General features: G+C 37.8%; 1 protein-coding gene across 1 annotated transcript; it reads right to left on the reverse strand.

The window, feature by feature from the left end:
* Positions 1-1,466: 1,466 nt before the first annotated feature.
* On the reverse strand, positions 1,467-3,404 carry LOC104434237 (cytochrome P450 71AP13). Its single transcript, XM_039307830.1, has 2 exons — positions 2,387-3,404; positions 1,467-2,270 (listed from the first exon to the last, which is right to left on the reverse strand). The coding sequence occupies exons 1-2, from the start codon at positions 2,600-2,602 to the stop codon at positions 1,863-1,865; spliced, it is 624 nt and encodes a 207-aa protein (XP_039163764.1). The 5' UTR covers positions 2,603-3,404; the 3' UTR covers positions 1,467-1,862.
* Between the last annotated feature and the right edge of the window lie 12,966 nt (positions 3,405-16,370).

The following is a 16,370-nucleotide window of genomic DNA, read 5'->3' on the forward strand; positions in this document are numbered from 1 at the left end:
GTCCATTCGGCTAATTTTAGCTGAAAATCGTAAATGTGAACGTTGGTTGTCTTACGTGACACAATTGATGCTAACGATAACAAATTCTAATAATATTTTAATATTTTTGGAATATTTTCATTTTCCTTTGGTTTTTGCTTTTTTTTTCCTCGGCCAGGCTCACTGACAACCCTTGCGGGTCGCAAAGGCCTTGCTCATGGCTGGTGAGGCTATTGGGCCTTCGCGGCCTCACTAGTTGCAGGCCAAGGTGTGAAGGCCCTCATTGGATCTGGTTGAGGGCATTCACGGGCCCACCGGCATGGGCAAGGTGATCCTCACCTAGATCTAGTGAGGGCCTTCAAGCCTTTGTGGCCTCACTGTTGGCAAGTCAGGATGCGAAGGCCCTCATTGGATCTGGTTGAGGGCCTTCACGGACCTACCGGCATGGGCGAGGTGATCCTCCCCATATCAGGCGAGGGCCTTCAAGCCTTCATGGTCTCACCAGGTGCATGCCAAAGGGCAAAGGCCCTCATTGGATCGGGTTGAGCCTTTGAGCCCTAGCCTGCAGCCTATGAGGGTTGCTGATGACCCCATTAGCACGAAAAAAAAAAAAAAAAAAAAAAAAAAAGGAAAAGAAAATAAAATTAAAATAAAAATTTCAAAAATATTATTAAAAATTATTAATGTTAGCGTCGGACATATCACATAGGGTAATTGGCATCTACATTAGAGATTTTTGAACAAAATTGACTAGATAGACTCAATTGGCAAAAAATGAAAAGATTTAGACTTAATTAGTAAAATTGAAATGTTTAGAATTGAAATGGTAAAAATGTAATAAATTTATGATTTTTTGAATAATGTTTTCAAGAGATAAGGCGTCTCCATTATTGCTTGTCAAAGTCCACTGCGCATAAGGGAATTGAAGTCTTCGCTGCTTCTAGTAAAAAATATACCATCCTATTGCAAACAACAAATCTCTCGCGTGATTTGCGGCTGAAGAACAAATCTCTCCCCTGCGGCCAAACTTGAACGAAACCCATGTGCAGCTTGTGAGATTCAAACAAATTAAGACAAGCATGCTGCTTTCTTTCGCTTCTTTCTTCCACGCATGAAGATAGAATTAACGTTGGAAGAAAAACAATATCTAAGACCTCACAAAAGTTCGACTTATATTCCATATATTCACGAGCTTTGGACCATGTTTATACGATGGGTTTAAATTGGAGATTTAATTTAACAATTCTTCATCTTGATTCGACTTCATAGTCAAGTCATTTCATTATCCATGCCAGATATCCCAATGCCTCAACAGGCATTCACTCTCTACGTAAGCCAATTAAACACCATCAAAGCTCGAGCTTCGCCAAAAGAATGGTTGCGCTTTGATGCCGAAACATGAATTGTCAGATTGGATATCATAGGATAGCCCGGTTATAAGCTTCATATTTGAAATGGGGTTATACGCGTGTGCATGTACGTGCTGATCTCAGAAGCTAGCTAGTCCTTGACTTAAACTGCTTGAAATTATGTACTTGCAGACCAAGTACATGACATATTCTTAACTATAGAACAATAGATCACAGATAGCATGCTTCTGTAACAAGCAAAGGGTGATTGATTACTAAGTCGGAAAGATTTCTAGCCAGCTAGTTTGCTTGTCTCTGCCATCATCTAGGAGAAGCGGGGTTTGACTGCAACCATGAGGTTGGCAATTCTGTGCATTGTGATTGCAAAAACTTCAGTCATATCCAAATCCTTAGGCTGGATCCCATCAGGAAGCTCCCAGTTGAAACTGTGAAGAAGTTGAGCTAAAGCAAGCTCAACACTGGCATTTCCAAATGCAATCACTGGGCAGCTCCTTCTACCTGCACCGAAGGGTATCAGCTCAAAATCCTGCCCTTTGAAGTCAAAGTCGCTATTTTCATTGAGAAATCTTTCTGGTTGAAACGATTCTGGATCGACCCAGGATTCTGGGTCCCACCCAATCGACCAAGCATTGACAAAGAAACGGGTTTTGCTGGGATGGAGTACCCATCAATAGTTATGTCCTCCATAGATTCTCTGGGGACTAACACTGGAGCAGGAGGGTACAACCGGAATATCTCATTAATGACGGCCTTCAAGTATTGCAGTTGAGGTAGGTCAGTTTCTTGCACGAATTTTCTCTCTCCAACGACACTTCGTACTTCAGCTTGTGCTCTTTCCGTGGCTTTTTGATTGATGACAAGCTCTGTCATTCCCCAATCAAGGGTTATGAACGTTGCATCAGTTCCTGCTGCAAACATATCCTGCAAAATCCATACGCTACGTATGAAAGGTCTCTTCTTTCTAAGGCATCTGCATGGCTATACGAGTGTATTGATGTTATAAAATACCGAACAAGAGGGAAGAATGATTCACAAACCAGGATGATGGCTTTAACATTGTCCCTGGTCAGAGGCATATCACCATAACCGTTCTTCAGTATATCAAGTAGAACATCCACGAGATACTTGTGCAACTCCGTAGCTTTGTTTTCTTTTCGATGGTCTCTCAGTATCTCGTCAAAAAGGTTATCAAAGCGCTGAAATGTGTGCTGAAGTCTGGACTTCATCCCGGTCAGGCTGTGGATGAATTCCATGGAAGGAAAGAAATCTCCTATGCTGAATCCTCCGAGAAACTCCTGATACTCTCCTCCAGCATCTTTTGAAACCCATGCCTGTCGTAGTCCCCTCCTCCTGAAAAATCCCTCCGGAAAGCTACCCGACAGAGAACATCATTTGCATAGAAACCAAGCAGTTTAGTTAGATTTGTGGCGCCTGGAAAAAACTGTAATATGGTCAACTAACCGAGCAACTTCTTCTACCCTGACATGACTGTATGACTGAACCCGTTTTGCGCTAAGCAGTTCAAGTATGCAAATTCTTCTTATATGCCTCCAATAAGCACCATAGGGGGAGAAGACCACGTCAGTGCAATCATAGAACAAGTGTTTGGCGGAGAAGATCTGAGGACGGCTCAAAAGTGCGAGGTCGTGGGTTGTCATTACCTCCTTCGCCATTCTAGCTGAGGAAACAACTACGGTTGGCATTTCACCAAGCTGTAAGAAGATGATTGGGCCGTATGTTCTCACAAGGTGGTGGAGGGATATGTGTGGCAATTTGCCTAGCTGATGGAGATTTCTGAGGATCGGTAACTTGGGAGGGCTTGGTGGGAGGTTGTACTTTCTTTTCCTACGCTTGTTCTTTAAGAGAACTACAATTACAGCTGCTACTACCAAGGTTGAGAGAAACAGATGCTGAAGGAGAGCCACTTTCATTTCACGAGAAATTTGCACAGTATGTGATGTTGCAACTGTGGTCTTATTTGATCTGTATACAGTCTCTTCCTATACAAGGGACTTGTAGAAACTATCTCAGTGTGCTGAAAAATCTTTCGGTTTAGTCAATATAAGTCGAGTTAGCAGATGTCACCCTTTCTTTTGGTACTTCTGTGATAGGTTCCTCATGGTTCAAGACATCAGCCCTAGTTGCAAGTTGGCGTGTGTTCCTTCATCTTATCCCCTTAGCATTGCCTCAGGATAATCATCTTTGGTGGGGTTATGATAGTATACTACCAGGATAGGGGTAAAAATAGCAGGAAATACGAATGCTGTCGTGACACAAGTTGCCCAACTATCTAGTGATCGCTCAGTTACTGGTCTTGGAATTGTTTGGACTGTTGTGTGGACAACTGGTTTGTGGTCCTCCTTTTCTAGATCGATACGTAGTCCACAGTCAGGCCAATCATCGGAAGCCCCATGCCTTTGGAAAAATCTCATTGGTCTTGGAATTGTCATAGTTTAGAAAATTCCCTTATGATAGAGATCTGCCAAGAAATTAGGTCATTCAAAGACTTTTCTTGATGTGTCATGTGATGGAAATGAAAATGCTAGTACTAATACCTAGAATGGGGTGAATAGGTGTTTAAAATAAACCTTGACAAATAAAAGCGGAATAAAATAAGTTGTGAGCAAAATTTGAAAAATGATCAGAGTCTGATTACACGAGCTACCAAACTTCTCGTGAAAATTCAGAATTAGGTAATAGATGGAATAGATTTTTGCGAAACTTAAGACGTTACAACGAATAAAGCTAAAAAGAGTAGAGGGAAGAGAAAATTGCATACGAAATTTATAGTGGTTTGGCTTAGATCAAGCTTAAGTCCATTTTTCCATGCTGGCAACCTTCTGGCTGAACTTCACTAAAGTATCAACAGAGAAGTACAATATTTTGAGTGCAAACACTTAGTGCAAGATTTCTTTTTCCCACACTAAGTCACTCTTCTTATGATTTTATTTCTTGAATACAATTTGTAAGAGCTGTCATTAAAGAACAAGTGGTTGGAAATACCTCGGACTTTGAAATTTCAATTTTCACGCTCTATCTCAAATAAACTGAATGACTACCTTAAATACTCTTCCACGCCTTACTAGCTGTTGGCATTCTCTAGAGGAATTTCTTCCAATCAATTCGTTAGACATAATCGATTAAGGAAATTTTGTAACTGTTTGAAGATTGAGATGAAAATCCAGACGGAATTCGAGGATTCCTCCTCGGGGCAAATACTTTTATGCATACCTCTTCCGGTTGATCTACACCATACTCCATTGATTCTTGTTGCCCATATAATCAGAATCTAGGTTTTCATAAGTAGATGTTTGCCAAAAAGAAACTTGTCTTTAGGATTAATTTCATCAATTCGTGATTGATTCCATCAATGTATTTATAAAAGATAAGTGAGATTCTTCGCTAGAAAGTCAGATATTAAGGAATAAATCTCTATTATGTTCATATTAAATCCTTATTGCAAGATCAATAAATCTGAGTCTGATTATATCTTCATTTTGGACTTGGTTTTGGTCCGTATTGTTTTAGAGTGTGAAAGACTTCTGGAATTAATAGACTTTGACAAGAGTTTGTGATATGTCTTCAGAAGTCTACGTTTTTTTAGAATAAGAACAAGAAAAAAAACAAGAAAGTTTTGTCAACTTCAAAACCTGGTAGGAGTTTTCTGAACAATCTCCTCATTTTTTATGATGACAAAACTTTCATGTAGATTTAAGCATAATATGAAGGTTATCTTGCGAAACAACACTTTAGCAACACATGATAATCAATAGAGATAACAGATAGTAAGCACAATAAAGTCTACATTCACAAAACACACCAATCAAAAGTTTGCATAAAATAAACCACACCAGCATAGAAAAACTCAGTTAGCACCAACTAAAGCTTCAAATTTGCAAAACTCTATCCTTTTTTGTCAACAACAAAAAGCGAAAATCAAACAATCACAAAGAAAATAAGAAAAAAGAGTTTGGTTCTAAAAGAATCAGGGTTGCCTAGGAACACGAACAAGTTGGAAATCTTCCAAAGTTTGTACGGTCTCCTCAAGCTTAGTTAAGCACTGATGGAAGACAGTCTCAACTTTCGCTAAATTCTGAGATGCCTGCTGATTCATGGTCTGAACTTTATTATCAAGAGACAGTACCTTTCCGGTAAGAGAGTTTGAGGCAGCATGCAACTTCTGGATTTCAACTTCTATTCCATATTGCTATGCCTTAATCTCTAAAAGGAACTCCACTATTCGAGGATAGTTTGATTATGGTTCAGTTTGGGCACTAGCTTCAGCAAAATGTACTAGTGGAGTATCTAGAGGTGAAGGAACATTGACCTAAACATGTAAAATTTATTGCTCCCCCTGAACATTAGCTTCTTTGTCTTGACCCTAAGGAGAAACTTCAGGGAAATGAGATGCATAAATATCTTCGACATTTGGAGGAGGTCGATTGATGCCATCACTAGCAGTTGGTTCAACAATCTAGTCATTCAAAGGAGTTTTCTCATCTACTCTCCCTGTCACAATGCCTTCAGTTTGTGGAAGAACTCTTTCTCCTTCCTACACTCCTTCTCTTCTAGCATTGGTTTGTTGACCAATTCCCTTCTCTCCAACATCTCCTACATCAACTTCCCTAGTATTTTCTCCTTCCTTGTTAGAATGCTCATGTCCCTTGTTCATATTGGCATCTCTCTCTTCATCATCTAAGTCATCCTCCTCACTCTCTTTTACTCTAGTTTCTTCTTCTTCACTTTCTTCTTCCGGTTCTTTCTCGCTCTCATCCTCTTCTTCTTCCTTAGAATCGGCTATGCCACCAAGAGGATCATGCATGACAACGTTATCACAGTATCAGAGATAGTCTCATCTTCATCATCTTTCTCTTCTTCGTCTTGTAGAAGAAGAACATGTCATTTTCTCTTTGAAGTTCGTGAGACAACGCTTTTCCCTTTGCGTTTCTTCTCAACCAAAGATCCTAACTTAGCTTTGCTAGCAGATTCTTTCTTCAAAAGTTTCAAGGCTCCAAATAGATCTTTTAATCTCATTTTGAGATCATTTTAAGTCCAATTTGCATGGGAATGATGGTTCTTGAGCAAAAATTGGAAGGCGATTGAATCTGGAAGTGTTAGAAAAGTCTAGTTACCAATGATGTATATGGAAGTTGTCCTTTTCCCTTCATGACAATTTTGTACATGTGCAGTAAGATTGTGGGAGGGAGTGAGAAAGCAACACCATTACAGATGGCCCACATCATTTTTACCTCAAATCTAGAAATATCAATTTTGGAAGCAGCCTTGGGTCTCATGCAGTTGATGATGATCTTGTTGAGTAAAATATTAGAAGCAAACATTCTAGAGTAAGTAATGCTTCCCCTAGGAATCTTGTCATTCACCAAAAACTTGGTGACCTCTTCATTGGTCACATTGATGGGCAAGAATCCACTCTTTTCTACTCCTAGAATATTAGCCAACAAATTAACATCAATATCAAACACTTTATCACTCACAGTAAATTAAACATAAATGGGATCCAAAACAAATAGGTTGAAATAAAAGTAAGCAGTCAATTCGGGATAAGCATCAGATGACTCCACATAGAACCTTTCCATCTGAAGCTTGGAAAATTTTTCTCACAAATTCACCTTGATGGAATCAAGGAAATCAAAATATACGGTTCAAGGGTTGATGACTCTTCTGTTTAGCATCTGTGAGTAGACTTTCTTATGGTCCTTTGACCAAAACAACTTCCCTTTTGTTCCAGCGACTTCTACAGCAACACCCATTTTGGGTTGGAAATTTTAAACACCTCTCATCATCATCTTCCTTTTTGCTTTTAGTTTGACCCTTTGTGCCAAAGCGAGGATTAGTGGGAAAGTTTGAAAATTCATTTTCTGCTCTTCCAGCTTCGACCAGCCCTAAGTTTTCCATAGCTCTCAAGAACAAGGTTTTGTTCCCATAGCCATTTTCTTTCAATAATGAGCTTATGAAATCCATGGGACTTCCTCCCTTTTTCAAAAACTCATAATGTTTGTGAAGTACCTCGGCATTTTTACCAAAATAGGTGTCGCTTCCTAAGTAATCTCTTTTTCCACTGATTGCCGATTTGTGCTTCAAGGCGATTCATCCTTGGTGAGATCAAAGTGCGTTGGACCTTCAGGGACAAACCAAGGCCTGCGACTAGCAATGCAAGACGATTTCCTTTGATAAGACATCGAAATGGACCTGGAGGATTTTGATGACATGTTCATGAGTGATCGAGTGAGAAATTTTACAAAGAATGTGAGAGAAGCGAGAGTTTGAGAGAAATATTAAGGTTTGCAGAGAGTCAAATTATCGGGGGTAAATGGTCAAAGATTTTATTTAAAGAAAATGAACCTAGGCAATCGAACATGCACAAAAAAACACTTTCGTTTTAAAAAAATTAAAAAGTAACTATCAATAATTTTTGAAATAATAATTCCGAAAAATCAGTAGAGATATAACAATTTCCAAAAATATAAAAAGCAAGTAATAAGTCGAGAATAATCATACCTATTCAAGAAGGAAAGAAACTTACGTGCCAAAATTTGAAATATGACTACCTAAGTCTGGAAGGCTTTCGGAAGGATGTTTCTACTATAGGTTGAACTGATGAGTTTGCTCGTCCATAGACTTTAACCAGATGCAAAACTAGTATTCAGCTTTTCACGAATGAACTCGAATAATCTGTTATCCAGTGGCTTAATGAAGATATATACTAGTTGATGCTTCGAATCAATGAATTGAACATTGATTTCGCCATTTTGTACATGGTCTCTTATGAAATAATGGCGAATTTCAATATGCCTTGCTCTTGATTGCATTTGTGTTGTCACATCTGATTTCAGTGCAATGTTCTTATATTCAAAAATCCTTTAGTTGTTGTCTGATCCAAAGAATTTGTAAACAACAACTTTCAAGAGCAACATATTCCGCTTCTGCCGTTGAGTGTCACAGTACTCTGCTTCTTTGAAAACTAGGACGCTAACATTTGTCCCAAGAGTTGGCACATTTTTTAAGTACTTTTTCTGTCAACTTTATAACTAGCTAGATCAGCATCTAAGTATCCAAGTAATGTAAAGTCTCATCTTTTTGGATACCACGGACCTAATTTTGAATTCGTTGCAATATATTTGATAATACGTTTAATAGTACTGAGATGAGATTCTCTAAGATCGGCTTGCAATCTAGCACACATACACACACTGAATAATATGTCATGTTAAGAAGCAATAAGGTAGAGAAGAGAACCAATAATGCTTTTGTATGTGTTTTGGTCAACTTTCTTTCCATCTTCATCCTTGTCAAGTTTGGAAGAACTTGGCATGGGAGTCTCGGTCTTCTTGCAATTTTCCATCCCAAACTTCTTGATAACATCTTTGGCATATTTTTCTTGATAGATGAAAGTTCATTTCTTTGATTGTCTGACTTATAGACCCAGAAAGAATGTTAACTCACCCATCATGCTCATTTTGAATTTTTCCTACATAAACTTTGAAAATTTCTTGCATAGACTTTTGTTAGAAGACCCAAAGATTATATCATTTACATATATTTGAACAAGTAAAAGTTTTTTTCTTCCCTTTTGATAAACAAAGTTGTGTTGACCATTCATTTTTTGAAACCATTGCTTACTAGAAACTTAGTCAGTCTCTCATACCAAGCTCAAGGTGTGTGTTTTAGACCATATAAAGCCTTCTTCTATTTGTAGACGAAGTCTGGTTTTCTGAGATATTCAAATCCCGGTGGTTGTTCCATATAGACTTCTTCTTGTATGAACCCATTTAGGAATGCACTCTTGACATCCATCTTGAATAACCTGAAATTATGAAAACATGCATATGCAAGCAATAGTCTTATGGCTTTTAACCTTGCTGCAGGTGCATATGCTATTCCTTCTTTTTGTGTATAACATTTTGCAACAAGCCTTGCTTTGTTCCTTGTTACTTTACCCTTTTCATCAATCTTGTTTCTAAACACCCACTTTGTTCTAATCACAGATTTTCCTTTTGATTTTGGAACTAACTCCTAAACATCATTAATTTTGAATTGTCTGAGTTTTCCCTGCATTGCTTCCATCAGGCTTTCATCAGATAAAGTTTCTTATACTCCCTTTAATTCTATTTCAAAAATAAGAGTTAGGGCACTTGTGTCTCCTTTTACTTTGGATTTGGTGCAAATCGCTTCTTTTATATTGCCAATAATGAGCTTTTTAGGATGGCTTGATTTGTACTACCAGTTACTGTTAGATTTGTCACTTTCTGCAAGGGTTTTCTAAACGTCAGTTTTCTTTGATTCTTCTGACTTTTCTTCTACCTGACTTTGATCACCAGAAGATTGAGGTTCCTTGGGGGAATCATACTTTATTAAGTTTGAAACTAGTTTAGACTCTTCAAGTTGAGTCTCATCTTGTTGGTTCTGAACACCTTCTTGAAATTTGACATTTATGTATTCTTCGACAGTCTATGTATTCTTGTTGAAGACCCTATAAGCTTTGTTTGAAGTAGAGTAGCCAAGAAATATACCTTCATCCAATTTTTCTTCAAATTTCCCAGGCCAATCATTTTCATTCTTCAAATGGAAGTACGGACACTGGAGTGCCAAAACTTGGCACGAGCGGACACTTAAGTGCCAAAATTTAGGAAAGTGACAATTAAGTGCCAAAATCAGAGTAAAATAGATTAGTTAAGTGCCAACGGCGAGAAAATCTGGCCAAATTGCATATGTGGCATTTTCCAACGACATGCTTTACCGACGTGGCAAATATTAAAAAAAAAAAAAACACACTTGGACAAGGAAAACAACGTCTCCCCATCCACTTTGGCTTGGCCAAGCTAAACGATGTTGTTTTTCATTAGTGCTAAATGACGTCGTTTAGCTTATTTTGGGTTTAACTAGTCGTCACTTGCGTTCACACCAGATCTGACATCCTCTCCATCGCCGTTTATAGGTCGTCGTTCGTAGGTCATCGCTCATCATTGTCGCTTGCCGTCGTCGCTTGCTTAGGTTTGTTCTCTTCTTCCTCTCCCCTGTGGTGAAATTAGGGTCCAACTCGTTTATTAGGGCTCCAACTTGAAATTTGGGGGTCAGCTGGGAAATGTAAGGCTTGGATGGTATTGATGTGAGATTTAGGGCTCATATGTGGTGCTAGAACCTTATTGGGGTTCGGATTGACAGTTTAGGGCTCGGCCTCGAAATTTAGGGCTTGACGGGGAAAAATTAGGGCTTAGATGTTGTGCTAGGTACTGTGGTGTGTGATTTAGGGCTCGAATGTGGAATTGTGATGTGCGAAAGTAATTTTTAGGGGTTAGATGTGAAATGTGATGTGCAATGGTGATTGTTAGGGTTCTCAGTAGTGTCGTGGGGATTTCTGGGCATTTTTTTTTTTAAATTTAAGTGTTGAAATTGGTGTCGTGAGGACCCATGCTTATATGGGAGACCTCTCAATATTTTAAGAGAATGCGACATAATCAAAGTAGCTGTCGGGTGGGGACCTCTATTTGTCTTGAGGGCATCTTTCCGATTAAAGTAGCTGTCATCTGACTTATGCATATTTTCCCTCTTTCTTCTTTTCTTTAATAAAGTCTATGAGAGTGTAGGGACCCCCACATGCAATTGTTATTGTCCTTTGTGAATGTGGTCCCAAAAGTTAATTGTATTTTTTTCCTCTTTGATTACAAAAATGGCTTATGATAAGGACTATGTTGCTGTCATCGTTTACTATGGTGGGGATTTTGCGATTGGGGGAGGATGAGTGGGAGTATGAGGGGAGGAATGATGGTACTATCTTTGTAGATATAAAGAAGACATCTTATATTGGATTTATTAGGGATATAGTGACATATTTGCCTTGTAAAGTACAAAAGTTGTTGTATTGTGCTCCTAGGAAAGGCTTGAAAGATGGTTTGAGAACTTTGGAAGATGATAATGGTTTTAGGGATGTCCCATGGTTGGGAAGGCCACAATGGCCTCACTAAGGGCCTTTGTGCCCTCATCGGATCTAGTTGAGGGCCTTTGTCAACCCCATTAGTTGCAGGCTAGGGCATGAAGGCCCTCATTGGATTCGTGGCCTTGCTAGCATGGGCAAGGCGGTCCTCGCCCAGGTTTGGTGACGGCCTTCGAGCCCTCGCTTGCAATCTACGAGGGTTGCCAATGGCTCTCACTAGCATAGAAAAAAAAATCAAAGCAAAAAGGAAAATAAAATAGAAATATAATAAAAAAATTGAAAAATATTATTAAAAATTGTTAACATTGGCGTTGGAAAGGTCACATAGGATAGCGTGCGTCTACATTAGAGATTTTTGAACAAAACTGATCGGATAGACCTAATTGGCAAAAAAAGAAAATGTTTTAAATTCAATTGACAAAATTGAAATACTTAGAACTGAAATGGTAAAAATGCAATAACTTTAGAACTTTTTGACTAATTTTTTTTTTTTCGAGAGACAAGATTTCTCCATCATTGCTTGTTCAAAGTCTACTACGTGTGAAGGGAATTGAAGTCTTTGCTGCCTCTAGTAAAAAATATACCATTTCACTTGTCTCCAATAGCAAACAACAAATCTCTCACATGATTTGCGGCTGAAGAACAAATCTCTTCGCTGCGGCCAAACTTAAATGAAACCCATGCGCAGCTTGAGAGATTCAAAGAAATTACGCTTGCTGCTTTCTTTCACGCATGAAGATAGAATTAACGTTGGAAGAAAAACAATATCTAAGACCTTACAAAAGTCCAACTTAGACTTCATTTATTCACAAGCTTTGGACCATGTTTATATGACAGATTCAAACTTGAGACATAATTTAACAATTTTCTATCTAGACTTGACTTCATAATTAAGTTATAGTGTTCATTATTCATGCCATCTATCCCAATGCCCCGATGGGATTCACTCTCTAGATATGCCAATTAAACTCCATTGAAGCTCGAGCTTCACCAAAAGAAGGGGTTCATCATCATGTCTATCGCGTTTTCCACTATTGCAATTTTCTTCATAAAAACCTTGCCCATTGCTTTGACATCTTAGACGAAGTGGTCCCTAATGTTGATATGTTTTGTTTGCTCGTGATAAATCGGATTATAAATTACATATATTGCGCCTTGGTTGTCACAGTGTATAATGATGCTTTTCTACTCCAATCAAAGGTCTGAGAGAAAACCATATGCCTCATTCGCTATAAAGTCATTGGCATGTACTCTAACCTCAATCAAAGACAATGCAACATCTTTTTGAGAGGAGGCTTTCCAAAACTCATTGCACCACCTATCGGCGTAAACATATGCCCCGCTAAAGATGAGCGGTCATCAAGTAATTGACATGATCTGAATTCACATAACCTATGGTCTCACTGCCATTATCGACTTTACGATACATTCTATTAGTGTTTGTTGTCCCTTTTAAATATCTAGAATCTACTTCACAACTTCCTAATAAAATCTTGCTTTGGCGCTTCATGTAACACCAACAACTCTCACAGCTTGTGAAATGTCGAAACTATGTAGACCATAGCGTTCACTATACTACCCATCACACTAGTATATAAAACATGGGAGATATGCTTGTAGTCCTCATCCTCTTCTTTGCAGAGACAAATTATCAGAAGGTTTAAAGTGCTTGGTTAGATGTGTACTTACAGATTTTGCCGACTATACGCTAGAACATGAAATGATCTTCTTAGCTTATTTCTATTAAGATTGACAACAAAGAGAAATATTGACATGATCTTTGACAAAACTACTATGCTTTGAAAGAAGAATTTCGAGAGTCAACTAGTAGAACAAATAGATCATGATGTCTGCTGAGGAAAATTCCCTACATAATTTTGAATATTGACAAAATTTTTCTTAATTGTCCTTTCATTTTGATGACAAGTTTTTTCAAGTGGAAACTTTGATGTGTATCATTAAATGTTACCTATCAAACTCAAGATCATAGTAAAGATCTTATCCTTAATATTCAATCTCAACGGAATAAGGATATTGATCCGACTATGAATCCTTGTGCTAATAGCTGGAAGATTGGTGTGGATTCCTTGCCTTATATATATATTGATTGTTTGAAAGGAAAATATTGAATACAATCTTACTTATTTGGAACATCTCAATCTATCAATTGAACAATCAATTGAGGATGGAATGCTTTTCAAAAGGAAGGGCTCACCCAAAGCATTAATGTAATTACAGAATGGACACCGTTTTATCTTGGTAGCCATCGATTATTTTATCAAGTGGATTGAAGCCAATTCTTATGCCCATGTTACTACAAAGAGTGTGGCAAAATTCATCCGTCGTGATATCATTGCTCGATACGGAGTTCCTAAAGCGATCATCACTGATAATGGATCAAATTTGAACAATAAAATAGTGGATGAATTAGTTGATAAGTTTCATATTCGTCACTTGAATTCTTCTCCTTACCGCTTATAAATGAATGGAGTTGTGGAAGCGGCAAATAAGAACATCAAGAAGATTTTAGCTAAGATTGCTGAAAATTATTGTGATTGGTATGATCGGTTGCTATATGCTTTGATGGCCTATCGAACTTCTATTCACACTTCAACTAGGGCAACACCATTCTCTTTGGCATATGGAATGGAAGTCGTGTTACCCGTGAAAGTGGAGATTCCCTCAATGAGGGTACTTTTCAAGTCAAGCTCTTCGAGGCTAAATGGGTTCAACAAAGGTGCTACCTGGTGGAGCACTGATTCTTGTAGAAATGGATGGTCAAGAATTGCCAAGACCTGTAAACTCTGATGCTGTCAAGAAGTATTATTCATAAATAAAGTAAAAGGCCTCTGAGCTACTTTCGGATTAAATCCGAGCCACTTTAGGAAATTTGCACCATGCATCCCATGCATACATGTCGCATTTGCATGTTTGCTCATTATTCAGGCATCAAAAGATCTTCAAGGAAGACTTCACCTATCCATGGGAGATCAACATCAAGAGAACCAACCCCAAAAAAGCGACCACTTTCTTTAGATTTGAGAAGTGGCCTTGTTCTTTAGAACACTCAAAGAAATAGTCAGAACTTTAGAAGTGAATGCCTTTTTTGTTGAATAAAACTAATTTCTGTTTAAACTTTTTCAACCTTGTTTCCAAAATCTTCCCCAAAAGAGTCAATGGAACATATCTTTTGAAAAAAAATTCCATGCATTTTTATTCCCCATGGAGTGGAATTTAACCAATTGATGTTTTCAAAAGCTTGAAAAAGATGATTAAATATGCCAAATGGTAGAGCCTAAGACGATGAGAAGCAAACCTTTGACCAAACACGTCCTTATACACTCCTAGAGAGAGTTGAGTAAAAAGAACCATATCTTAGGGCATATGATTCATTTGTAGTGATTACATGGATTGAAATGATGAAGACATTTTTTTTATCGATCTCAAACACTATTAATATCCCTCGCTAACAACTTTGGGCCAAATAGGGAGAATTTTCAAAACAATCCTGTCAAGAACAATCCCACATTAGGGCAAAATAGGAGGTCTTGGTTGAAATTATGGGGCAAAAGATTGAGAAAGGTTTTATTGCCTTTACATGCATCAATTTTCTTGTGTTAGCTTTAGGTGATTTTTTGCGGAAGTTTGAAGCATTTAGAAGTGACGAAGAGCATTTCATTCACTACCCAAACATGATTACTCATTGCTTAGCCAATTTGAGCTTTATGCGCTTCTTTTGAAATCCTAGGTGATGATTATCTCCTCACATTGGGGCAAGGCATGTGATTTACCAACAAAAATGAAGAATGTTGGTCACATTTATAAGATCATTTGAGAGTTCTAGATACTCGAAAGAAAGTGAAAATCAAGGGCATGAAAAAGTGGTGTGCCTGGTAAAAGTAAGGTCAATGCTCATAAAAAAGAAAAAAAAAGATCAATGGTTGTGCAAAAAACTATTCATCAGAAAAAACAAGAAATGCTTTGCAAAGTGCAAATATTACATGCAATGTCACGAGAGGAAAGAGATTAACGCTCTCATGTTTCAAAACAAAATAGTCAAAAGGACTCTTGAGATATTTTGAATTTTAGGAGTCATGACCTTCAAAAGTTGTGTGATGGTAATAATGCCAAGATAATCACTCACTTTTAAACCCTTGATACTCAAAAAATTTCAAGCCTTTCAAGTCTCACCCGAACCAATATTACAATCCTTATCTGAAGTCTCTTCCGATTGGGATGGTTCGAGTCGAAATGAGAATTTCACATAGGAGCTACTGCTAGAAGGAGTGAAAGGAATCCTATCTTATCTTATCTTCGAGATTCTTGATTTGTAAACCCGATAAAAATATTGATCAAATATTCTTTTCTTGGCCTCAAAGTGCATAATCTTTATGGAAGCCCATTACCAAGCCATCATTATGGTCCCTTCAAAGATCCTTTGATCAACGAATTTGTATTCACTATGAACATTTCCAAAAACCTTAAGACCTACGTTATGTGGGACCCCTCTAGTGAGAATTGAACAGCTTTCCCACATCAATAGTCAGGGGTAAAAGCCTTTTTAAGAGCTAGTGTGAAAGACCTTTTTGATTAGGTTATGTTCAGTTTGGCATATTTGATTTAACTCTTAGATGGTTAATCAAATTTCATTTTGTTAAAATCCCCTCTGAAGGAATTTGATGATTAGTATTATTTACCAAGACATGTTTGAATGATTTTGCAAGATTAACTTTGCATTCTTGAAATCTTTTTCTCAAAATATATGTTCCCTAATGGATCGGTTTTTGATCAGCCTAAACTATAGCCCTTTTGTCTTAGGTTTTTTATTATCCTAAACCATAATCCCGTCCCTTAGGTTCCAAGTAAATCTTAAATCTCATCCCTTAGGTTCCTAGTAAGCCTTAAACTTTGTCCCTTAGGTTCTTGATAAACCTTAAACCTTGTTTTAGATTCCTGATAAATCTTAAATCTCGTCCGTTAGATTCCTAGTAAACCTTAAATCTCGTCTCATAGGTTCTTGGTAAACCTTAAATCTCGTCCTTTAGGTTCTTGGTAAACCTTAAATCTCG

This window comes from Eucalyptus grandis, chromosome 2 (genome assembly GCF_016545825.1).
Source record: "Eucalyptus grandis isolate ANBG69807.140 chromosome 2, ASM1654582v1, whole genome shotgun sequence".
Classification (NCBI taxonomy): domain Eukaryota; kingdom Viridiplantae; phylum Streptophyta; class Magnoliopsida; order Myrtales; family Myrtaceae; genus Eucalyptus; species Eucalyptus grandis.